Source organism: Stegodyphus dumicola, chromosome 8 (genome assembly GCF_044657685.1).
Source record: "Stegodyphus dumicola isolate Sdum_Otavi_A_Nest chromosome 8, ASM4465768v1".
NCBI lineage: Eukaryota > Metazoa > Arthropoda > Arachnida > Araneae > Eresidae > Stegodyphus > Stegodyphus dumicola.
Window position 1 is genome coordinate 163,867,218 of NC_140775.1, and position 26,828 is coordinate 163,894,045.

The following is a 26,828-nucleotide window of genomic DNA, read 5'->3' on the forward strand; positions in this document are numbered from 1 at the left end:
CCTCGTCTTAAATAATCTCTAATTCATTTACATATCTGGTGAACAAACAGGTAGGAGAAGTTACAGTAAAGAATGAAATTATAAATAACTGGTTAATACAAAATAACAGTAATCTTATATTCTTAAACTAAATCATTATAAAATATTCTGTATCAGTTTGTGAAAATATTGTGATGAATCTGTTCAGTTCTAGCGGAACTTTACAAACCGATTTTAAGTAATAATTTATCAGGAAATTTTTATTTTTTTTTTTAAATTTTAGCGTGAATTCTGAAAAATTCTGCTGCTATATTTGATGACAAATTACCCGAGTATGACAAATGCACGTCTTCCACGCGATGATACGCATCGGTAAAATGCACAGCATTCGTGCTTGGCTCCACGATTACTGATTTACTGACGGTTTAAATACAATTGGTTTAAATACAATAGTCATACATGTTCAGATATTTATATTTTGTTATAAAATAATACAAAGGAACAATTGAGGCAATTAATGTTAACTTATTTAAACATAAAATAACAAATAACACGAAACATTTATGATGAGTTTTTGGCACTTTGAGTTGCAAACAAAAATATTGACTAAGTTTGTAAGCACCAGTAAGTGCCGTCTGTAAATTTCTTCTTAAATTGAATAAAAAAGGATCTTTTTGCCCTTTACACGTCTTGTTATTGATACAGTTGAATAGTAGCTTCAAAGTTAAAGTAATGATCTAGTTAGAAAAGTAAAGTTAAATTAGCTAGAATTTTAACAACATTTAAAAAGACGGATAATAATTCATATGTCTCGACCATTCCGATTTCCGCAGACAGAAGATTTTATACTAAAAAAGAAACAATAACGATGTTTCAAAAATTAATATTTTAAAAATATAATTTTTTCAAGATAATTATTTAACGAGTTTAATGTACAATATTACACTTCTTCCTTTATTTAGCCCAAATGGGCAATTTGCCAGGAAGGACTATTAATTTGGTTTTGGCATTTTGCGTCGTCGACTATAAAACGGCATTTCTCTTTTTAAATTGTTGCAGACAAATATTAGAGGCCTGTATTAATATTTAAATTAATTAAATAATGAAGAATGCGCATGAATGTTTCTCGCATTGTGAAAAAACAACGGCACCTAGAAACATCAAATTTTGAATCGTGTAGTTCTCCACTCGAATATGGGCATCTGGAAGCCCAAATTTGGAATTTGTTTTTATTACTTATTTCATATTTCGAAAACCTTTAACGAATTTCTGATTAACAATCACAACCATTTCAGAGTGAGCAATGGCAGCACTGTATGGGGAGAAAAATTATCTCCAGCGCACGAGACTGTGTATCAAAAATTCTAAAGATATGTTCTTTTAAATATTCTGTGATATTTCTGTTAAATTGATTTTTATGGTTTAAGGGCGAAGAACGTCATATTTAATAATTAAAGGTAACACACAAAACAAAACGTTAATAAAAAAGCCCCTTTGGGCGTATCATAAATCTGAAAGTTTTCAGTTCCCCCCCCCCGATAGAAGATTATTAATTTTTTTTAACTGCAGTCTGAAAACGTCACTTTATAACCTAAAACCATGAAGAGTTTATTATTAAAAATGTTTCTAAATATTTGAAGAAAACATTTTTAAAATAAATCTGTAATTAAGAAAGTAACAACCTAATCTTGCTAGGCAAATATCATTTTAACTGTGCAGTGACGACATACATACTAGATTCAGAAATAGTATTCAAATTAAAGGAACAATGCATAAAATCTTATATTTAATATCGGTTATTGAAATGACAAAGCCAAACGGTAGGAAGAAAATTACTACATTAATACTTCATCTCAAATTCACTGGAGATTCACTTCTTTAATAAAATGAAAAAAAAAAATTCAAAACGTAGCTATGCGTTTATTTCTGGATCGCTTTTTCTTGAGGCATGCGACGAATATTTTTCTCAATGGCAGTACTTTCTATTTTGCCAGGACATAAAATCAGCGAGTTGAAAGCTAGAAGCTTTTTAAAGAAGCGTTTTCTTCAAGGTGTTTATTAAGCATGCAGCTGAAAACTCATTTCAAAACAAGCAAAATAAGGTTAAAGAAAAAAAAATCTTACTGCTACAGAGATTACATTTTAAAAGCTCTGTTAAAAATAAAATTTTTAAACACTTTATTCACTCTGTTGCTTAATAAAAGTCATACGCCATAAAGTGCAAGAGTAAAGACGTGGTTGGTAGGGTTGAGCACACGGTAGTTGAATTGAATTGCAAAGGAAACGAATGAAACAAAATATGTATATACGGAGCCACCCAAGCGAATCTAACCTGTACCGCTCACTTCTTTTGTGTCAGCTATTCCTTAAAATAAAACACTTTGCCAAATACAGATCAGTGTTGCATGCGGTTTGTTTGTACGACTTCCTTGACACTTGAGTGAGGAGAGTTAGACGACCTGTTGCTGTTCGATATAGAAGATGAAATTGCGCGAGTTTTCAAAACGCCAAGAATGTAAAGGGAAAAACAAACGAGTAAGATTTTTGAAAATACGTTGAAGCCCGATTCCGAGAGAAATTTAAGTTGACGATTAAGGAATATGGTTGGGTAAATCTTAAATTTCGAGGAAAAAAATAAACTATTCCAAAATTCATAATGCCACCTCTTTTTATGCATTTTCAATGCGACAATGTAGTTAACATTTACATTTAAAATTGCCTACCTTTTCACTAAAAGAATGTACTAAATCGGTAAATGCTTTTAAACTTAGCGTCGGCTTTTTCTATTTTAAACAAATAAATTATCTGAGTTTCTAAAAATACTTGAAAGTTTTGATTGGTGCAAGGGAATCAGGCTGGAGAAGACAATTATGTTTTCTTGCATTTGCTTGCATATACATGAAAACATAAGACTTAAAGTGAATAAATACTTTTGGAAAAAATAGGAAACCCGTGTAAGAGTTTTATGACACACAAAACAAATTTAACACTAGGGTCTACAAATTGTCCTTCCTAAATGTCATTTCCATTTAAATTGCATCGAATTTTAAAACGCATGCTTCCCCTCCTCAAAAATATAACAAATACTCTGTTTAGTTTTAAACTTACTGATAGGAAGTAAAGAAGTCTTTTTCTTTGAAACCACCCGCTCAAACAGTCATTATGAAAATCTGATACGGACACCACATGACTTCCGTGTAGGCCCTATTAAATTGTTCGCTTTTATACTGCATGTCATTTAGACGTATTTCTTCGAATTTCATTAGAAATATATTTCTCATTCAATTAACTTATTTCGCAGCTACGCAAAAATACATAAAAGTACAAAACATCTTCATTAAAATTTATGAAATACAGAAAAACGCTAAACACAGTTAAAAACAGTTGAAAAAGTTTTGGAATTACAATTGGAATGCAAACTAAATTGCAAAATAAAATTTTCAGTAAAATCTACGTCCACGTTAAAACAAGCAATTCTGCCACAGGGCACAAAAACTTTTTGATGTACAAAAACTTCAAAAAATAACTTCTGGTTCCACAAGGTAAAAAAAAAAAAAAAACTGAAAATGGTGCACCATCTGATTTAATTCACTATACTACCATAAGTTCCAAATGTAAACAATAGTCACCTTATTAGGCTTAGTCACCGCTTACATTTATAAATTGTTGATAATTCTACAACTGTTACATGCAGATTATTTAAAGGCATAAAACCCTAACAAAAGAACAATATAATTTAATCATTTTTAAAGCAACAAATGCACAATATACTAACACATATGAATAAAAAACAGAGCTCACTAAGCCGTGGAAAAAGGTGGATGTGTATATATATGTTTGATGCGGCCGATAGCAACAAAAGGAAAGGTAAATAACTAGATGTTATAGCAGGTCTCATCTAGGAAACTTCAATGTTCTACGGCTAATCGTTTTTGAGTTATGCGAGATACATACAAACGTACCTAAGTAAGTAGAGATGCCAAGAAATAATCCTTTCTGAATTCATTTTAAATCGATTTTACAATCCGTTTTGCAAAAAATGATTCTTTAGTCTGTCCGTACGTACAGATGTAGGGAAAAAATCGTTCAAATGGATTCGAGAGCGGTCAAAATGGATATTTTCTATTAAATATGATAGCTGAAATTTTTGCAATTATACTACTTCATTTACTTCGTGCAAGGAAGTAAAAGAAAGAAGAAAGGGGAACACTATGAGTATTAAAACGTCATCAGTGTAATGGCGGTTGGTCAATATACCGATCATGTGACTTTTGGGTGTAGAATGCAAAGAATACAAACAAAAAATTATTCGATATCTTTTGCTTCTTTAAATCGTAACAAACTGGCCCGTGGAAAATAAAAATACTTTACATTCTACAGTGGCAACACATTTCTTTAAGCCATCGAGTTCTGTATTAAATTGGAAAGACAAATATCTGACGTTTCGCCGAGTCGCAAGACACTTCTCTTATATCGCGGAGTCTTCTGATTGAATTTAAACATAAATATCTTACGTTTTCAGAATGGCAAAGCACGGCTTTTAAATCGCAGAGTTTGTTAATCAGAAATTCCTTAGATTCGTACAAAGTATGAAATGAATAAAAAAAAAACAAATTCTAAATTCGAACTTCAAGATACACCTGTCCGAGTGGGAAAATGTATAATTTCTGAATATTTTATGTTTTTAAATTTTTTAGCGTTTTGTTTACTCATTTAATTTCTCAAGCAATTTGTTTCCAAATATTAATTATTATTAATGTTCCTGTAAACTTTGAACTGTATCTGTCTTTGGAAGAACCTTTTTGTGTGGGATTTAATCGTGGAAATATTAGGTGTTTTGGGAGCTTGATCTGTGCGAATATCTGCTATACCTTTTGCCGGAATTCGTGTTCTGGACCTTCCAATTTCCAGACGGACGTGCTTTCAGTTACATTAGGAAGACTATTCGTAAAATTTAAGCGGTGACGAATCATCGTCGAGCATATCTTAGTCGGGCGCCACTTGATTTTTCGGAGCCAAGAACCGGAAGAAATCTGTGCTGTGTTTTTGCTGGGATTCAAACTCTGGACGTTCAAGATTGTAAGCACTTTATGCTAAAACACAAAGCCACGCAGTCAAGAGTGCTTTATACCTCTAGTTCCATCTCCTTATATTCCACAAAGTATATCATGAGGCTTACACAAGGTAATTTTTAGCACTAATATAATAACTAAACAAAAGTTACAATACTATTCAAAGAAGAAGAAAATTAAACAAGAATTAAATGCGGCATAAATTTAAAATTTAACAATTATAAATCCAAATGAAAAATTCTGTAAAGCAGGAACTGCTCTCTAGTTCATAAAAGATTAGGAAAAACTGAGCGAAATCTCACGGAACACAGATATTCATCAAAAAGATAGTAAATCGTTAATCTAGTTCCGATTTCAACTGCAAAGTTGTGATTATAAAATGCATCCTTTTTAAGACAGGCATTCTGCCAGGCAGCATTGATGGCAAATGAAACATTTGCACTATGTAGAATGACAAGACTGACCATGTATTATTCATACGCATATACATATATATATATGTAATAATAAAATTCCATAGTCAAGAATACACTTAAAATTCTAACTGTATGTTCTTTTCATTTTTAATGGCGACGTTCTGTTATTTGAAAGTACGTGGAATTAAATCTACAGCCCCGTAGCCAAGTTGTTTTTCCCGCCTTTTCTACACGTACAGTTATACAGTTATAGAATGTTCTGGAAATATTTAAAGCGGACTGGATTGGATGACGAGGCTGACGTCATTTCTTGGAAGCTCCGCCTTTCCAGAGGCTATAAAAGAACTCGCAAAAGAATATCGGGGCTTTTTCTTAAATGTCACGATGCAGTAAACTTCATACAAAGTATTATTAGTAGTTCTCTTTTATTTACTCCGGATATCAGATTTTGTAACTGCTATTTCTCCTGACCAATAATAAATGGATCCTGTTTTTTAAACTTATCGTCTGATAATTTAAGCTACGACTACATTTATGATTCTTCAACAATCTATTTATTCTTGACAAAAGCTGGTACATCACATATATATGTTCGCCTTTAATTTTCATGCACTTGAGTCTATGTTCTTGTTAATAAATGGGTAACTACATGCAAATATTAAAACAGCCTTTGATATGAAACACAAAAGATTTATCAAACTCACTAATTAAATTACGCGCCAATGCACCAATTAACCACTAAAATTATAATTCTGACCTCTAATTTCTTAATATGAGTAGTCGATAATGAAATCGACAACATTGTTGGAATCATTTGAATTCTCATAACATAATCTTAAAAAATCTAGAAATAAAGGTAACTATTAAACTGAAATTAGGAATCTATAGCTGCTAATTCTGATGAGTGAAAAACTCGAGCTGCGCCGCGAGACGCCTTCCATTAAGAACTCCACTGAAACATCTGACATAAAATCATTTTATAATGCGTAATTTTCAGCTTATTAAACTATTTAAAAGGTTAATTCTAATGCAAAATATGCTACTTATTGTATTATTGGAAATTATTTAATTTAATTTTCTAAATTCATTATTGTTAAGTTAGTAATATTTATTTATTTTTTTATTTTAAACTTCCTTTATTTATTATTCTAAAACCTTAATTTGTAACTTTTTAACTTAAATTCTTAATTTATTTTTTAAATATGTTTAAGTCATGTTCTGGGCTAATTTCGATCGATTTTGTTTTTTCTTAAACTTTTATATTGATGAAACTTAAATAGGAAAAGATATCTTTTTCATTAAAGAACTTGTAAATATGATGAAAGGAAAATTAACTACTATTATGCATATAACCATGAAACATAAATTTAATAAAGCACTATTTATATATTTAAAACTAAATTAAATGTAAACACTTACGTATAAAACATTAATTCTTCCGAAAGTATTTTATAAATATTAATGGTAAATTAAAACAATGTAAAATAAATAAAATTAATCTCCTACAAAAAATTACGCGGCAAATTACTTGCAAAAATTTAAATTTCAATATTTGAATTTCATTTACAGATGGTAATAACCATTCTTGATTATCTATATTTTTTAAAAATTTGACATAAAAAAATCTGAAAGCTGTCAGATTTTATATTACACCCAAAGGGGCGTTTTTAACGTTCTATGTTTTACTTTTAATTATTAAACATCATGTCCTTCGCACTTAAACCATAAAATTCAATTCAACAGCAATATCACAAAATATTTAAAAAGAACATATCTTAGAATTTCCGATACACAGTCTCGCGAGCTGAAGATAATTTTCTTTTCATACAGTGTTGCCATTGCCGCTTTGAAATCATTGAGTTTGTTAATCAAAAATTCGTTAAAGTTTTAAAAAATATGAAATAAATAATTAAACAAATCCTAAATTCCAAATTTGGGCTTCCAAATGCCCATATTTGAGTAAAGGACTTGTTTCTTACAGTGCGAGAAACACACAGATATTCATGCAGACTCTTCATTATTTAATTTCTTCAAATATAATACAGGGCTGTAATACATGGTGGCAACAATTTGAAAAGTGAAACGCCGTTTATAGTGAACCAACGCAAAATGCCAAAACGTAATTAACAGCAATTCTGGACAAATTACCCCTTTAGGCTAATAATTTGTGCAACATTTCCTTTGAAGTTGAGTGATCAACAGCTATTCTAGATCTGCAATTCAAAAATATGATCTAATTAAAAAAATATTTAAAACAGGACTTCTGGAGATTTACTTGGAGATCTGGTAAAAAACCAGAAAATATCGCAATATTGTCTAAATTATTACCACCTCTGGAAATCATATCAAATTTGCTGACGTTCATTAAATAAACCCTTATAAAAATTCGCTATTTGTACTGTCAAAGTTTAAAACACAGGAAACTATTCTTCAACGAATTTTTCAAAAATGCGTTAGAGCAAGAAATCAAAACAGTTTGATCTCATTTCACCTGTCACCTTTTTCTAATTAAATACCAAATTCCTTGATTGATGTCTTCGATTTCAGCCTATAAAGTAATGAGAACTTTTCAATGCGTGAATAATCAATTCAGGTATTGAATTATTGGACCAATTTGGAGCAGTGCTATCACATAGCATCCGAAAAGCTATTGACGGGTACAGGATTTTGTGGTAGGTAATATCCGGTTTACGATACAAGTTAATTGCATTCTAACTCCAGAAGATATTTCACTGGGAATAAAAGAGCATCTGAGAGTAATTTTAATGATGTAGGGAAGAGGAACAACCCATGTTATAATTAACAGAAAAATACTATCAACAATGTACCTTTATTTCAAACTAGGAATAAATAAGAGAAAGACTTAGTACTTGGAAAATAAATTCCCTCCGTTTCGTAAGATAAATTAATGTTTGGAAATTAAATCTGAAAAGGTCGCCTAAAAGGAATCTTTCAAACTTTGTTGGCTTCGTTGTTGCTCACTTATCTGACCTATTGACAGCCCAAGCCCTCAAAATTCCTCGTGCGAAGGAGTTGCATTCCTCGTGGAGCGCAAGATACGCCTGTCGTTTGGGAACTTGGGCATCTTACATGTGACAGTGCGATTTAGCTCAGTTCCTCCCCAATTTTAATGGAGAGCACCCGGGGGAACGGCTCCTAGGGTATCCCACCCCTTTTCCCCGAAAACCAACCTCTCGAGAGAACTTTCGCTCGCCGCATATTTACAGTACCACCATGCCACGCGGACACTATATATTTACAAACATTCATGCCTCCTACAGGATTCGAATCCGGGCCCTTCGGAAGCTAACCACTATACCAGTTGGGTGGTCTTTCAAACTTTAATATAGTTTATTCGTAGAGATTATCAACAGAGATGGCTCAGGTGGAATAGCGAAGTATTTCATAGGATACTAGAGGAATATACATTTCGGCTAACATGTGAACGTTATGTAAATATTGTAGATTTCAAAAATGAAAAAAACATATAAGTAATTCTATTATAGTATTTCATATTTTTAATTAGATACATCGTGAATGCATTTTTATTTAAATCAATCACATTATAAAGTTTACAAAAATATTATTCGTAAGACCTGCATCTAATGTTTTTAAATAGCTCAGTTTGTTATTCAAAAACAGACGGATTCAATTTGAAAGACAAATATCTTACATTTTGCCAAATGACAAACGGCTCAATGCAAAGGGAAACAATGCAAAATCGTGTTTCAAGACTAAATAGCCCTTTTGGGCTTGTAAAAAGAAAACACTGCAAATAGTGGAAGCGTATTCATTATCAGAAATGAAGAAAGTAAGGTATAAATGTCATTAAACAACAGGAACCGTAAAAGAACTATACCACAGAGTACGCCATAACAGAATTTGAACAACGCCATTAAACTGAAATATCCGTATAAGTAAGTGGGTTAAAACTTTGTTTTTTAACAGAGCTCATCTGCTGTCATATCGGGCTCTTTATTCAAGACACAGCAGTGCATTTATTTCACTGGATCGCTTACGCACGAAGTTTGCAATATATATATCCTTCATGTAGCATTATTTTGTATTAAGATATACTATCAATAGGTTTATTTCGGAGCAGTAAATATGAAAAATAAGCATTGTTCTCACCGGGATTCGAAATTCGCACCTCTCGACGCTAGCCGAACACGGTTCTATAATTATACTCCACGAAGGCAAGAGGTAAGAAAGGAGAAAATTTCTTACATCCTCCCCCATTTAAAGGGTGACTGAGGAGGAAGGGAGGCAATGGCCAAAGTCTAGCGGTGACGTATTATTTGACTCAGGAGAATTCCTGGGAAGTACTTAATCTGGGATCTGTACTTAAGCAGTCTCAATTACGTATAATCACTCTTCACAGGACTAGAACCCGAGATTATTCTCAGGATGGTCCAGGCTTGGCAGGGACCGTACTGGTGCTGCCTTGTCTGCCCCTTGGCTGTGGGGTTGTTACATTGTATGATACGTGGCTATCTTTGGGGGTTTGGTCTCATTTGGTCGCTGTTGGGGGACTTGTACTGGTATGGACCACCCCATTTGAATATTCGATGCTCCCGAAGTGGTGACCGGGGCAAAGAGACTTCGTTCAAAACGCTTCATAGCGTTCTTTGGTCCCATGCTTCGTGGAAGCCCAGGTGGGACCGGTGTGGCTCGCGCCCCCGTGGATGGTCTCCGTACCATCCACGGGAGGCTCGGTACCATGGATGGTGCCGAAAGGCTCGGTACCATGGCAGGGTTCGTCTCTGATGTTCTGTCCCTACTATAGCTTATCTTATCTCGGGCTCCATTGGTCCAGTTATCGGAATTTTTGAAGTTTAGTTACGTATAAGCAGTGCCTGGCAAGGATTCCAACACCGAGTTTCTCAGTTGCTAGCCGGGCGGAAGGCACACGGTAAAAAAAAAAAATCTTCAATTCTTCCCTGTCAAAGAATGGCCGAGTGATTAAGACCACTGAATACTGATAGTTCTACCCAATGCAAACCCAGGTAAAAAGGTTGGCTGCATATACGGTTATCGTGATTTTTCCATGTATAAAATTAATATAAACCAATTCACCTAAAACTTTCTCCAGGAAGGCATCCATTGCCTCAGGCAGATAGCTCTCTTATGCTTTGACATATTTAAATAACCTAACCTAACCCAACGCCCAGAAGGGTGATTGGGAGAAAGGGAATTTGGAAGGAGGGAGACCCAAGTTCCAAAAGCAGGTGGCAACAAGTTTTCATCCGCAGCGATTTCAGTTTAGGCACTTGTACAATTATTTAGAATCTTTTTTTTTTTTTTTTAATTTTTATTTATTTATTTATTTATTTGAGCAAGAAATATGAAAAATAGCAATGCCTTTTACGACATTCGAAATCCGGACATCCCGACTCTAACCGGATATGCTTCCAGTTACAGCAAGAAAGCACACATTAAGGATGTAGAAAATTCCCTAGAACGATACTAAATACCGTTATTGAAAATATTAAACTCGTAGCTTAAAGCTTAAAATTTTATTGCGTAGCTTAAAATTTTATTAAACACATTTTCATTGTTTTTTAATAAACCTTAATACAAAAATGCATTTCTTCGCTTTTGTTTAGATTCAAATGATATAAAATAAATATTCGCTTCTGTATTTTCCAATGCAATGTTCATAAATAATTTCAAAAAATAACTCTGAAAAGAAGAAAAATAAATTACATGCGCTTCGCATAGGAACTGCAGTAGTTTCATTCTAAACAGCTGGAAAATGTCACTAAATCATTTCGCATTTACATATAATGAAAGCAGAATTTGAGAGAAGTCGTATGTGTCGAAATGTGAATTGCTTTTTTTGTAACATAGTTTGACACTTTTGCTTTCTTGACCTAGTATGAATGGAAGAAAAAGTCAATAATTCTCATGCATAATGCTGAGTTTTGAATTCGGGTATCTGACAAACATGGAAACGTTCTTTTTAACCATACTAAATCGTCTTGGAATTTTACAATGGCTTCGCCTTTTTCTGCGAGTACATGCATGCGAAACTTTCATATAAACTGAAGAAAAAGGAAGAAAATGCTAGGTAACTACGAAATTAAATTTATGTAAGTGTTTAAGAAACATTATTTGATATATTTTGGGAAAATATTACCCGTAAACTTATAAATACCCGTAAATAAAATCATTGTGAATAAATAAAGGGGTTTTTGCTGTGTGCTACAACAAAGAATGGCAGCAACCCGTGCAGATGATGCTATCTTATGTCTCCATGGCAAACAAAAGTACTTTGAAGTAATTAGGAAAACCTGTAAATTAATCATTACAATTGCTTAAATATACTTAAAACACTCATTTTTGACAAAAATAGATAAAAAGTGAAAAACTACCTCTTCCTAAGATGGTTATTTCTCAAAGCAACCAGTATTTCGAAGAACACGAGTAAACATCGGTATGAACACACAGCCTCCCTAAAATGACTATCTTCACAAAAGATAGGCTTAACTGCATTGTATCATGGGCATTATTCGCTTACAGTTGGTTTGGTCTATTTGATCATGGCAAAGGCTATCTTTCCAAGAGAGGAGATGCTTTCGTGTAGGATTTTAAAAGAAAAGCTATCTCGTATTCATATTACATTTAGCCACGAAAGCGCACCCTTCCCTTCCTGTGATTAAGAAAAATAAATTAGAAAATTGTGCTTATTTTCCACAAGTAACGGCCTGGTTAGAGTTTGTGAGAAGTATTTTAGATGAAACATTAAATGAATTGAGAATCTCGCAAGTATTTACTACTTGCGCATCGAAGGCCTTTGTTTTCATTTCCTTTTATTCTTTCGAATAATAAAGAATGAAATTTCTAAGTACTGCTAATTTTATTCTGACTTCGGAACTAGATTTTCTGTGATTTTATTTACATCTTTAATACAGATTCCAGAACTTAGAATAATCATTTTTATGTATAAGCTCTTCACCTATTGCATTCATAACATTCAATTACAAATATTAACACCGTTTTTCTGTATCTTCTTTACGAGACATTCAATATTGGTATACCATATTCTCCGAAAAATTTTATAAGGTATTTCTCCAACTTCCCTAGCGTGCCTTCGTGGTGTAACGGTAGCACGCTGGGCCGTTATTCCAGAAATCCGTTGTTCGATTCCCGGCAAAGGCAGTTGCATATTTTTTCATCTTTTCTGCTTCCAATTAACCTAATGACTCTACAGTTTAACCAGCCGCTTGCATTATATAAGTGTAGTTACATGCGCTAAATACTATATTAATAGACTTATAAACATGCATATTTAAAAACTGGTAGCTATCTATATTTACAAAATGGCTACCTATGTAATAGGTAATACCTGCTAAAAATATCAGTATTTGCCATACTTAAAAAACAAAATATATAAATAAGTACTTATTTGAGCATAAAAAAACAAAAATATATAAATCAGTAGATACCTATTAAACTATCTATTGGAAATTTTAAAAATAACTCAAAATATTTATTTATACCATTCATGGAAGAGGTTATGGTAGAGAGTTAAAGCTGATTTCAGCAGTGAACAAAAGGGTACATTAACTCGGGCTATATTTAGTAGCACTCTGGGATAAAGCAAACAACGAATGTAAGATTTAATTGTATTGTTCTCCTATTCTCAATTTAAGTAACTAAATCAATGAGCATTTCACTCATTCCTAGGAGCTTCAACATCAAACTATGCTAGCTATGTCTCCATCAATGTAAACTATAGTGAGAGAACTATGGCGGCGAAAAGGTAAACCTTAGTCCAATTACACTCTGTCTTTTCACGGCTCGATAAACTAAAGTCGGCATTTGTAATCGGTGTAGCAAATTATCATTATAACGGAAATCAGTCGTATGTCAAGAAAAACAGCTTTCATGAGATGCTAATTACAGAATGAATTTTAAAATGTTTCAGCGCATGGGAAGGTAAACTTTGGAATGCTCAGATTTGCCCGTCCTTTTACTGCAGAGTAGAAAGCATTACAAGAGACTAGATATCGTTATTTTCTGTCAAAAGGCATTTTGAATTTTAAAGGAACAATTTTTGATGAACTAACTGCAACAGCGAAACTGAGGAACAATGGCTGAAGTTAAACTGAAACAAATAAGCAAATATTTTTCATTGATCTCCAGTATCTCATATTTTACTGTAAGTTCTTGACATGATCAATGAGAGGTAATTATCAATAAGAAGAGATGCTGTTTACCAAGTGATAATTCCTGCTTTTGGCAAGGTCTTTTGTTTGCGAATTTAGTTTGATTTCATTGCATTTTGAGTCCGTAAGAGTTAGACATCTTTGTTTGCAATAATATGCTAAACATTTACAAACAGTAAAAAAATGCGGCAGATTTTAATTACCAACAAATATTAAATACTGAGAAAGAGGGATATAGAAAAAATAATATTAAGAAACAATAGTATCCCATTTATTGCCAACTGAATGGAGAACAATTACATAAAGCGTTGTGCATAATTATAATTAATTCCATTTTACTAACAGGGATGTAATACAGCATTTTCTGTTACTATAGACAGAATGTTAAACACCATAGCAAAAAAGGGCGAAAATTGCAAGCCATTCCAAAATGCTTATTTAAAATTTTGCATATCATGACCAGAGACCGATTCATATAAAAATAAAATAATATCGTAGTTATATCTTGCAGTAAATTAGATTAAATAGGCAACTGAAAAAAATGACCTTAACTTGACATTCAAGCTAGAATAAAATTTTAATTTACGGTCACAGTCTAAAACTTATATTTGTTTCTTCTCACAGTATTACAGACGTTCAGTTCTCGAACGGACATTTGCTGAAATTTTACTTACTACGATTTCAAATTACTCATATTATTTGAGAGCTTACTATAAGCTGATTTTTTTTTCTGATAGCAACTTTCGCCAAAACTTTAGTTCCTTTATTTTCCAAAGTACATTTAAAAAATAAAACGAAACAGTCATTTTTAAGTGTCAGTATAAAATAAAGCATTCTTCTTTATTCGAATTATTTTTAGTAACGTACTGCTCTTATTTAATTCTTAGATAATTAAACACGAACAAAAACGTGCTGCTGAGCTGATGATATTGCAAGTTCTTAAAAAGTAATTTGCAAATTATTTTATAAAACTGGCAACACGAAAATCATAACTGTCCATTCTAAATGAAGAATACCAAAGCAAATAGCTTTTTCCCTTCAGTTTAAATAAAAATAACTTGCGAATTATTTCAGAACATAGCAGCGGGGGCAGCATAATTCGTAAACGCACATCGGCATCACAACCAAGAAAGAGAATTCTAGAACTAACCAGGAGGCTTTGAATAGTATTTTCTGTAGTGTCACGTGATCTCTCCGGCACTTTCGAATTTTTCCATGCACAGATGAGCACTTCAGAATTCTGCGTACGTGCAACGTAACTCTTTTTTTAAATCGGAAATTTTGCAAACTCCATATTTACTTCAAACTTGATAAAAAGAAAATTAATACATTCCTAAAGAATTCTTTCGATAGTTGCACATTTTAGATCAAAACTTTAGAAACTGACAGTGATTAGAGCATTTTCTTGTACTGACGTCTGGTATATGGCGTTCTTTCATAAGTATAGCAGTAGTCTGTTTTTTTGAGTGCGGCATTGTAACTCATTTAAAAACGCACTCAAACATTTCGCTATTATATTCTTCGAATCTATCTAATATCTAATTAAAAGTTACTTTCCTTGAAATATGATGCTTTCCTTTCGATATTCAGCAACTCAAAGAACACGATGACATACAACACAGATTCGTTATTCTTAGCCAAACATCAATACCTTTATGTAAAGCAAGATGTGATGCAGCATACGCCTTAAAAAGCTAATATATTTTAGGCCAATCTCAAAGCCAGATTCTAAAATATCCATTAATATAATCCGTAATAAATGTATTTAAAATTTAAAAATGTACTTACAATTTTATCCACTCATATATTTATTCATAAATTCTTAGCGAAAAAATATTTCTGGTTTTCATTAACTTAAAAAATGGCACTGAAGCCCTTGACATGATAAGCAAGTAAGCTATGGGTTGTCCAACTCCTTCATAATAAATTCAGCAATGGCAGTGAGAGATGTAAGAGTTACAGGTTAATGTTAATGTTAATAACTGGCAATATTCAGTCCTTATTTACAGCAACAGGCATAAACATGTTAAATATGTTATAGTTATTATATAAATGACGCTTACAGGCGCAAAGGCTAAACTGTGACATTTAAAAAACAAAAAGTAAAATGTTTAACAAACACATGCATCCATTGACTGATCCTATTAAACAAAGCATTTTGGAAAGGCAGAACAATTGTAAATAATTGTGTGATTTTATTGTATTTCTGTGCTGCCAGTTATTTAGCCCAAATGATTGTTAAATGATGTTTACGTTTCCGTTCTTTCGTTGAAAAGAAAATCAATCACTTTCAGTGAATTGTATATTTGTTTGGATAATACCGTCTACGATGTTCACTATCAACTCAGAATTATAACAGTTAATCCTAGGGCAATTAAGAAAACACAAAAAAGAGGAATAACATGTAGTATAATTAACAAAAAATACTATTAATAATTTACCTGTATTCTCAGGCAAAAATCTAAACAAAATGGTTACTTAAATTAAATCAGCATTTAAAATGAAAAGAATATATTGCAAATAATGAAACAAAAACATTATTCGGAATTAAGAATCTGAATTATTAATAGAATCAAAGAATATTTGCAAAAGAACTTTGAGCTAAGTCAGAATTGAAAATCACGTAAAAAAGGTCGGTTAGAATATTTAGTTTTTTGGCAACGTTCGTCTGGTAGCCATCATCATTGATATTATTCTAAACACCTTTCTTTTTGTATTTTCAGCAGACAGTTTTATTTTACGTTGAATTTTTCCATCGTTCCGAAATAGACAAACTTCTTATTTTTTACACAGGGTCTGATTATCCGTAACCCGGTTAAACCGCCCCCTCATAATCTGCAGTTGACTGCACTTTATCCAGTATCGTACTAAACAAGGGTATCAACTCAGAATAACAATGTAAAGATTTCTCATCTGTGAAGAATATCTTTAGGCGCTTTCAACATTAGAATTGCCTCTTCGTTATGAAATTAGACAAGGATATTTTCCGGATTTTATCGATGTCCTGGTAATAAATTATTGTCGCTCATAAACCTCAAACTTATTGCCAGAAAACATCCATAAAATGTCGCGTTCTCTTCTTTAGTAAGATCTATCCTTTGATTGATAGCTTTGTTACGTCGCGATAAACTTGGTTCCGTCTTGTGCTTGTGGTTTGCGAAACAAGTTCTTATTGTTTCATTGCTTTTGGATACGGTATATCCATATTCTTGCATCCTCGAAAACGATGCTCCATTTTTCATGCGATCGATCTCTTAGAATAAAAAAGAATTTGAATCACCTAATTTAGATCTTTTTGCGTATCTTATTACGAACAGTTAAAGTTAAAGATTCAGTTAAATAAGAATTATTCGATGAATGCAAAAGACTGGATATTTATGGTTATGTTGGATTTATGGTTGTTAATTGCTACAAAAATATACTGATATTTTTAGTTAACTTTAATCATAAAGAATGACTTAACCATTGCTAACTAGAATGGGGTGCATTTAAAAATTCGAAATCTTTCAGAGAAAACATATTGACATTTTTATAATTTTTTAAAAAAAATAAATGAATACTTTCCAGTTAATTTTAATCATGAAAATACCGTTCAACACCGCTAATGGGAATTGGATATATTTAAAATTTTGAAGTGAAAAAAGCGCTAGATAATTATTTCCATTTTTTGTTTTGCTTTTATTTCTACAAAAAAATGTTAACTTTTTCTAATTACAGTGAATCAAATTATTTTCTAACAGCGATAATTTTTTGGTTTTATTTGCAAATATCAGTTACTAAATACTAACGAAATGACTTTCTTTTTCTTTCATATACATTACTGATCATCTTTTTTTAAAAACTTGCTTGTTTTGAAAAGCGTTTTTCAAAATGTTTTTAATAGGAAACATAATTTACTTAAAAGGTTTTGAAAATGAACTTGCATAAGTATTCGGACACTTTGAACAAACAGCTTATATTTGATAAAAGCCTGAAAATAATGAGGAATTTAATATCTCAATCGGATAGTCTTTAGCTAACATTATATTTGTCATCCGTTGTGGCATGGATTCAGTTCATTTTTTCGGATGAAAATGTTCTATTCCTCCATAAGAACTTCTTTTAGGAAGAGGCTTTAAAGAAATGTCATGTTTCCTTATTCCTTTCTCCAACTCACTCCATAGATACTTAATAGAATTTAAGTCCGAACATAAATGCATTTTACATTCCACGTTTTCTTGCAAATACTTCCATGTTTTCGTGTCGTAAATGTATACTGACCCATATTATTTTCTATAAAAGCCAGTTTTTCTATCCCAGGCATCCCTAAACCATTATGCCTCCTCCTCTGCTTAATAGTAGGCAATAGGTTTTCCGGATTCCGTTTTTCATAAGGCTTTCTTTATACAGAATTTCGTCCTTCTACCCAAATATATTAACTTTTGACTCTTCTTCAAATGTAACATTATAGCAATATGCTAAATCTTTGCTTACGATGGAGTTTCCAAACGCTATATATATTTCCATTATTTTCTTGTTGAAGAATTTCTTTCTCTGACCGTTGTATCGTGTATGCTCTAATGACCTTTCTAACAGTTTCAGGATTGAATTATATTGCAAACCGTTCTTCTAAACCTCCTGCAAGTTTTACAGCACTAATGTTTTAGCGCTGTTAAATTTTTCACAAGATAAATCTTATTTATCTTTATTTTTATTTATCTTTCATAATATAAATCCGATTCTTTGGTGTTAGTTTGGAATGCGGTCTAGATGTCAGTACATTTTCAATAGTTCCCCGCAGTTTTCATCCTTTCCTTACATTAAGATATTTTTAGATATTACGAATACTTTTGCCATCTTTAAAATGATAAATAGTTAAATTTCTAACAGAAACTGCCGTTAATTTATAGCTTCTTGCCATGTTCATTTCAGATATGGAACTGTTGCTATATTTTGCTAAATAAGTAATAATTTCCAAATGCAGGCAACAATTCCTGTAATCTATTTTCATTTCAAACAAAACATTAAGACAAGAAATGTGATCTTCAGAAATATTACGAATTATTATGTAGATTAGCACTTTTTGAATATATTATTTTATTGCGTAAAATATTTTTATGATATTTATTTTGAATCAAACAAGACTTAAAAATGCAGAAAAAATAAATAAAAAAATCTGAAAGCTTTCAGATTTTACATTACGCCAAAGGGGCATTTTTTTAACGTTTCATGTATTACCTTTATTTATAAATACCATGTTCTTTTCACTTTTCACTAAACTTCTTAGTAAGATGGCTTACAAAACACCTTTTTGGCATTTTATTATTAATGTTTTATGTGTTAACTTTATTTATTAAATATCATGTTCTTTGCATTTACGCTACATAAAATTCATTTCAACAGCAATATCAGAAAATAATTTAAAAAGAGCATATCTTTAGAATTTCCGATACACCTTCTCGCGCGCTGGAGATAAAAATGTTTTTTTTCGTACAGTGTTGCCATTGTTCGCTTTGAAATCGTTGAGTTTGTTAATCACAAATTCGTTAAAATGTAAAAAAATATTAGATAATAATAAAACAAATCCCAAATTCCAAACATGGATTTCCAGATGCTCATCTTCGAGTGGAGAAATACTTTATTTAAAATTTCATGTCTCTAGGTACCGTTGTGTTTTTACAATGCCAGAAACATGCATACATTCTTGCAGATGCTTCATTATCTAATTTCTTTAAATATAATGCAGGGCTCAAATATTTGGTGGCAACAATTTGAAAAGGAAAACGCCGTTTTATAGTGGACGACGCAAAATGTCAAAAGGAAATCAATAGCCTTTCTGGGCAAATTGAATCTTTGAGTTATTAATACATTAGAAAAATTTGAATTTAGTACAAGATCTGTGCAAATGCATTTCAAATATACAAGTGCCCAAAAACAAATGTGAGTTACTATAATTTTAATCATGAAAATGAGGCTTAAGTGCCAAATATCAGATAAGTTCAAAAATTCGAAGGAAAATTGGCGTTGGTTGCGAGTTGTCGTTTTTTTTTTTTTTTTTTTTTCCTACAAAGATTTTTACAAACCTACAAAGATTTTTACAAATTATTACCTCCTTTTTTACAAAGGTACTGCTAGGAAGATATATATTTTCTAGCTAATTTTAGTCATGAAATTCCAAAAATGCAGCTAAATTTTTATTGAAAATTAAATGCTATGAAATGCATTGCAGAATTCTACAGAGCACGATTAAACAGAGTCTTTCTTTTCTTAGTCCAGCTACAGATACTGTATGTGTATGAATACATACTTAAATAAACTTACATACACATATATATAAGCAGCCAAACTACTACTTAGCCAAAAATACCTAACTCTTACTTTTATAAGTGTTTGTCTGGATATGAAGAAATTAAAGAAAGTAATTAAATGCAATCAACTTGCAATTTTATATTAAATGAAAAATAGTAGAGAAATTAAAGAGAAAGTTAAATTTTATTCTGTATGAAATATTTTGAACTGAATTATAGTTTGAAGCAATTCCAAACATATGAGAACTTTCCTCTAGTAGACAAAATCTTTATTAAAATATCATAAGCAATCGCTTATTTTTAAAACACTAAACTTTGTGATAAGATAAAAGGAAATTTTTAAATTAATAGAAAGTTTAAAACTTTCGATTCTTTCTGCCTAAATATAAATTTTAATAACAATTTATGTATACCTGAAGACTTGTTTACATGGAAAACAATTCCTTTTTATGTAAGTTTGATCACTTTACAGTTTTGTAACCTTTATTTTTTGCAGCAAATAGCAGTGAAATAATCAAAAACATGTCAAAATTCCTAAATGGCGCAAAATTTAATTCTAAACTTCAATGAATTCCATTTCAGTAGTCCAATATAAACTCCAAACTCTTCTTAGTATGATTTAATTATTAAAATTGCATAGAATTTAGAAAAAATTTAGACTTTCACCGTAAAGTATCTGATTTATAATTTATAAATAAAATAGTGTTGCCATTAGATACTGTAATTGTCATGATTATAACGAATGGTACATTCTCATGTAATAAATTATAAGTTAAATAATATGGTTTAACTAACAAGTAGATAAAGTTAGCAATTCTTTTTTAATATCTATTTCATCTTATGAAAACCAATGGTTATCTGAATACAAATTTAATCATTTAATTAGGAAACGATAATATATCTTTCATAATAGTTTTACAGAAATTTAGAGGAAAAGTAAGCAATATTTTTTGTGCTTTTTAGGAGTAATAAAAATAATATTACGGTCTTCAAAACTTTTGCTTTACATTAAGTAATTCACTATTTTATATTTAATTTTAAGCACGAAATAATATTAAGGAAATCTAAATTTTCAATTTTTAATATTTAATCAATTTCGATAATATTTCAGAAAACTATAAATACATGATTTATAGCTATTATTTCCATGCAGCATACAAAGGCATACATATATATAAAGAAAACGTAATAAATATTCTTAATCGCCCGCTTCTCCAAGTATCATATCTTAAATATAAATATTGCTAAAAACTGCCTATTTGAATTGTACTCAAGAAATGAGAAAAAAATTTTAAAACAGAATATATAAATAAAAAACTTGATAATTGAAATACGTTTTATCCGTTCTGTGATTTCTCGAACCTTCATTCAACAAAATTTATAACAACAAAATTTTTATTATTTCATTCAAAATGTAAGTTAAATTTTAATGGAAAAACTTCATAATGTTAAATACGCGAGAAATAATAAATTGTTATAAAACATATCAATTTAAACATGTTTGGGCTGAAAAAGTAATTTGTAATTTCATCATTCACTTCTGAATAAAAACATTTATTTTTGACAGATTTATTCTTTCTGTGTGTTTAACTCATATTTTTACCGGTATTTAAAGGCAAAACATACAATTCGAAAATATTCCTGCTTACCATGGGATTTTGTTGATGTGCACTTTTTCCGACCTAGGTATTTCCGATTTTGTTCTCCAACACTGCTGTTTTTATTTTGAAAAGCCCGCGCTGGTATGGGTGACACTTAATCGAAGAGTTTCGGTCATAACCACATTTCGAAGAAAGAAATCCAAATGTTCTAAAAACTACAGAAAAATTCCAGCACCTTATTGAATTCTGAAATTAATTCTAAATAGAACTTAGCCACCGTCTTTGTTTTAACCCGTCACCGAAATCGGACGTGCACGGCCATATTGAAGGCAAGTTTCGTTTTGCGGTACGAACAAACTGCTGGAGCGGAGTTGTGCTGCTCGTCGGCTGACCTCCTTTTTCGACGACGGAATTATCGGTGGCCGTTAGAACAAATGAAATAAAGAAAGATGAAAAAAAGTCCTACTTCGCGCGTAGAGGAACCAATCGCAAGGAACCGAACGATATTCCCGCCTGGTGCGTTTGATCGAGGGTGGATTGTTGCGCGTTGTTTTTTTTTACTATTCCTTCTTCGCCTATTTATTGTGTAATTTATGTTATCCATAGGTTGCGTTCGTGCATCGTAACCGATGAGCTATGGCGGTGATACTCTCTTCCTCGTACTTGTCGTAATTTTTAATCCAGGGAAAATTGTTCACAAATTTTGACATGAGGAAAGTTTGTCCCAGATTTTTCAATAATATACATTCGATTGAGATGATATATTTCTCAAATTCATGGCTAATGCAAGTCATGAACTTGGTAAGTTCATAAACAAGATGATGCGTCCATCAAGATGCTCTAGAGTATCAGAACTTCTGAATAAAAGGAAGATGCTTACATTATTTTCATGGCCACTGCTTTTTACCGTTCCTCTGCTTCCTGTCCACGAGCTATGAGATTTTCAACCATTGGGCTCTTTGTCATTGTGTAGATACTATTATGCCTTTCAGAGCAGGAAACATAAACTTCAGCGATGCCCTCGTCGGAATTCAGACTCCGGATGTTCTGAATGCTAGCTAGATCTGCTACCACTTGTGTTAATAAAGCATGCTATGAGAAAGGCGAGATTTTCTTAGATTCTCCTCCACTTACAAGTGTACTGGGGAGCGTTTAGTTTATTTCATTATGGCAAAGCCTTCGAGGGCTATCTGCATAATGTTTTCGTGTAGGACTGTCTAAAGGAAACTGCCTCGTACCCACGTTACACATGGAGAAACCACGAAAACGTCCACGCAGCCAGCCCATTCGTGGGATTCGAACCTCGGACCGAACTACCAATGTTCAGCGACATTACCGCTCAGCAGCTAGTAGGCGACTGGGGAGGAGAGATAAGATCCAGTTTCCAAATGCAGGGTGATGACGAATTCCCGATACAGAACTTAAGTTATGCGCCACTGTTAAGCTTTTCAAAACTACAAATTGCGATAAATCAGCTATGCCTTTGTCAGGATCTGAATTTAAGATCTTCCCATTGCTAATCTTTAATATTTCAACCCGAAAAGGAGTTTCTGACATTTTCGATATGCTGCATTCTCAAACAGTATGTAACTCTTCAAAATTGAGCGTAAAAAACACTAATCATAGAATAAAATATTAATGTGCTATAAATCGGCAGATAAATTATTATTATAAAAAATTAGAGGCAGATACTGAAAATTCAACATTATTTGCTATGTACGAAATGAAATATGCTAAAAATTAACAAAACATTTACTAAAGACAAAACCTGCTATTTAAATTAAATGCATCAGATACATACGTCAGATACAAGATGCATGCAGCAGAGTAGCCTTCTTCAATTTTGGACAGAAATTATTTCAGAACAAAACTACGAATCATAGATATCAAGTTATAGATGGGAAAAAAATATAGGGCGTGTCATTACCACGAAATGAAATGAAAGCCTCGCAGTGTGCTTTCAAGGAATCAATAATTCCATGAATTACTTCTAGTTATATGTCCACTTATTCTTCTAGGACGGTCAAAATGATCTTCTTAAGGCTGCTGGGATAGCTTATTACCAGTCTTGTAGAGCATCTTAGATATGCTCAGCAGGTCTGAGTTTCAGAATATTTGTTAACTCAACAAATATAAAAGATTTCTTTCAAAATATTCTTCCAGCAGAGAGTTTTGATGAGTTTCAGATCTATGGATCAATGGGATTGTACTGGATTATTCGATTAAGAGAAAGAACACTAGGGCTATATCTCTAGGTGAAAATACACTTTCGCGAAGGTTTTCTAAGAGAAACTGGCTCATATTTAATCCCGTAAGCCAGTTCCTTGAGAACCTTAACATGAGGGGAAAAAACACGAAAAGTCCATGAAGCCTGCTCATTATCCTGGATTTGAACTTGGGTCGAAATACTAATGTTCAGCAATTTTACAATGGCTCACCAACGGCTGAGCGGTAACGACCAGCAGGAAAAACATTAATATATGCATAATACAGAGATTCCTGAAAAATATTTGCAAGAAACATAGAATTTCATCTACATTGACCGCATTTAAAATGTGTGTTATGAATATGAAATTCGGTGCAACCATTTCTCACAGTTCTTCCTCGGACAAGCGAACTGTTGTCATGAAAAGAATGCCATTACTGTATTCTTTCGCGGTTACAATATAGAAAGATGCTAATTCAGACTGTCTTCATACAAATGTGCATTGAGAATCAGTGTCTGAAATCCAAGTACAAATTCTTAACGTGCCAGTACGATTACAGTCAATTCTCCAGATAAAAATTCCTTGAGAATCTTAATCTGTCAGTGAAGATGACTTTAACTTAATGAATTGGGCTTCTGTTCCGATACAGTAGACACCAGCTTGATCACCAGACATTTTAAGAAGAAAAAGAGATACAAAGATACTGAAGAAAAGACACTGATTGCCTTTAATTCATGCAAATCATTTTTCTGCAACTTTCATTACGGAGTATTGTTGTGCTGATAACTATTGCAGTATCCGAGGAGTTAGGGACCTTGCAATTCCATCAAAAGTTCGTCTTGCTTTAGACAAAGATAGCGGTCTCCGAGTGCTCTAGTTGCATCTGCCGGAAAGATCGGCCCTTTTTGTTTCTGGAATATTTTGAGTTTACTGCCGCTAAGCATTTCCAATGAAAAGAAATGTCCATAACCTTAAGATTATTTTCTATAGAGTAAAAAGAATTTAGACCTGTTTGACAACAACTGATAGGTTTCCAGTTCTCCAATATCAAAACTAACATTCATCTTCATGATGCACTTCTGACATATTTAGTGATATTTAAATATCACTAAATATATCTGGGAATATATCACTAATTCATATCTAGGAATGATATGCCACTCCTCATCTGCATATAGTGTTAGTTAATATTATTCATATATATACTTCTGCAACATTCACAAAAGTTCTGCATTACATTGAAATTCAACTGTAGAGACATTAGGTTATTACGAAGCAGGAGACATGAAAATGAGCAATAACCTCGCCGGGACTTGAACCTGGGACCTCTTGAATACGCGCCGAGCGTGCTGACCATTACACCACGAAGGCATGTCAAGAAGGCGGGTGAAATACCTTTTACAACATTCAACTGTGACAGAGAGATATTCAATTTTATATGTTACTAGCGGAAGTACCCGATGCCAATTAAGTTAGATTGAGAGTAATGTATTATTTTACTCACGACATCATTTGAAAATTCGTATAATAGCATATTACATGTCATAAGGAATAGGATGCGTCATTGTAAGGCATAAAAATGCCAAAAAAACAAAATAATATTCAATACATGTACCACAGCAGACTTTGAGCGATATGGAACCCATATAAAAACACCGATAAAAAATAAATTAATTCTCTCTCATTATATCAACAATGGCACGCAGCCATTGTTGGTGATATATCACTATTGCCATTGCTGCTGATATCAGCTCTGTTGCCACTCCGAAAAATGAAGGCAAAAATTAGCGTTTTAAGCGTTTTTAATCAATATCTCTGATTTTAGCTATTATTGGTTTTAAAAAAAGTGGACGTCGACCTTTTCCAGGACCCAGAAAAGAATTGTAGAAAGTTTGGTGACGATAGTTAATAGTAGTGAGTGAGTTATTAGTCAACAAACAAACACACAGACTTTCTTCTTTATATATGTACGTTATGGATTATTTCTAAATCAGGGAATTTTATCTTCATCTTGGATGTTATGCCTTAACGTTATTGGACGATCGATGTAACTAAATTAATTCTTTGAGGTAATTATTCCTTCACCTAAAAACGCCCATACGTTGAGAAGAATTATTAAAATATATAAACTGATATGTTAACGGAAGAGGAACATAAGATATTTTAATGGAAATTATGCAGTCATCTGCATGAATCATTGTGCACATTGTCATTCGATGGTATACGCAAAAATAACCTGTAGGTGATTACAGGGAGCCTTTTCGCTCACTTGAATCTCCGTAAAACGTATTATCGTCATCAATGCGCAAAAAATGATGACATAAAGATGCTATGCTCATCTTTATAACAAAATGAAAACCATTGGAATGATGGATTTAGAGAGGTCATAGATAAAGTTTTGTATATAAATGATTCTCTCACGCTATGTAGTCTTCAGATTGAAAATGTTCCAAATGAAAATACTTTATGAGACAAATCATGTGATTTTAATCACATAATTACAGTCCTTTTGGCTGGACTCGTACTTGATATTAAATGCACAAAATACCAAGACACATCTCTGAAAACGTGATAGCCACTACGACCGGAAGTACTTCCATACAAACGGTTTATGAGAAACTAGGAAGATACAGCTTTTATGCAAGTGGTTTGCCCTGGTACACAATTTCACGCTTTCATAGTGAGATCTGATACTGGTCTCAGTCCACGAGCTAGTGTAATTTCCACTTATAAATTTAGACACAGACTGAAGACCAATTATCATAACATCATCATATTGAAAGAAAAAGGAGCTTTGCAACATCCTCTTTAACATCACTGAAAATGACCAGCTTGGAAGTGCTGGTTTGTTGGTGTATATCAGTAGGATGTTTACGAGCTCAAAGCTGGCAATCAATCTCCTTGCGTAAGCGAACATGCAGTTATCAAGCCTGCTTGTTTGTTTGAGTGAGCATAACAGAGAGAGCTCCACGCACTGAACCCAAGTTCTTTTTCTGAACCGAAGTTCTTCTTCTGAAGTGGTGACAGACGAATAACTACGTTTAGGTTTAATATCTTGTTTTTATTCTCATTTTCCTTTAAAATAAATTTTTTTA

At 32.4% G+C, this 26,828-nt stretch overlaps 1 protein-coding gene across 1 annotated transcript in view; it reads right to left on the reverse strand.

Moving 5' to 3' along the window:
* Positions 1–21,959, reverse strand: part of LOC118185574 (serine protease 33-like) — a 157,920-nt gene extending 135,961 nt beyond the window's left edge. The window contains exon 1 of the mRNA XM_085822681.1: positions 21,575–21,959. Within this exon, the coding sequence (XP_085678807.1) occupies positions 21,575–21,577 (3 nt within the window). The 5' untranslated portion in view covers positions 21,578–21,959. The remainder of the gene's footprint in view (positions 1–21,574) is intronic.
* Between the last annotated feature and the right edge of the window lie 4,869 nt (positions 21,960–26,828).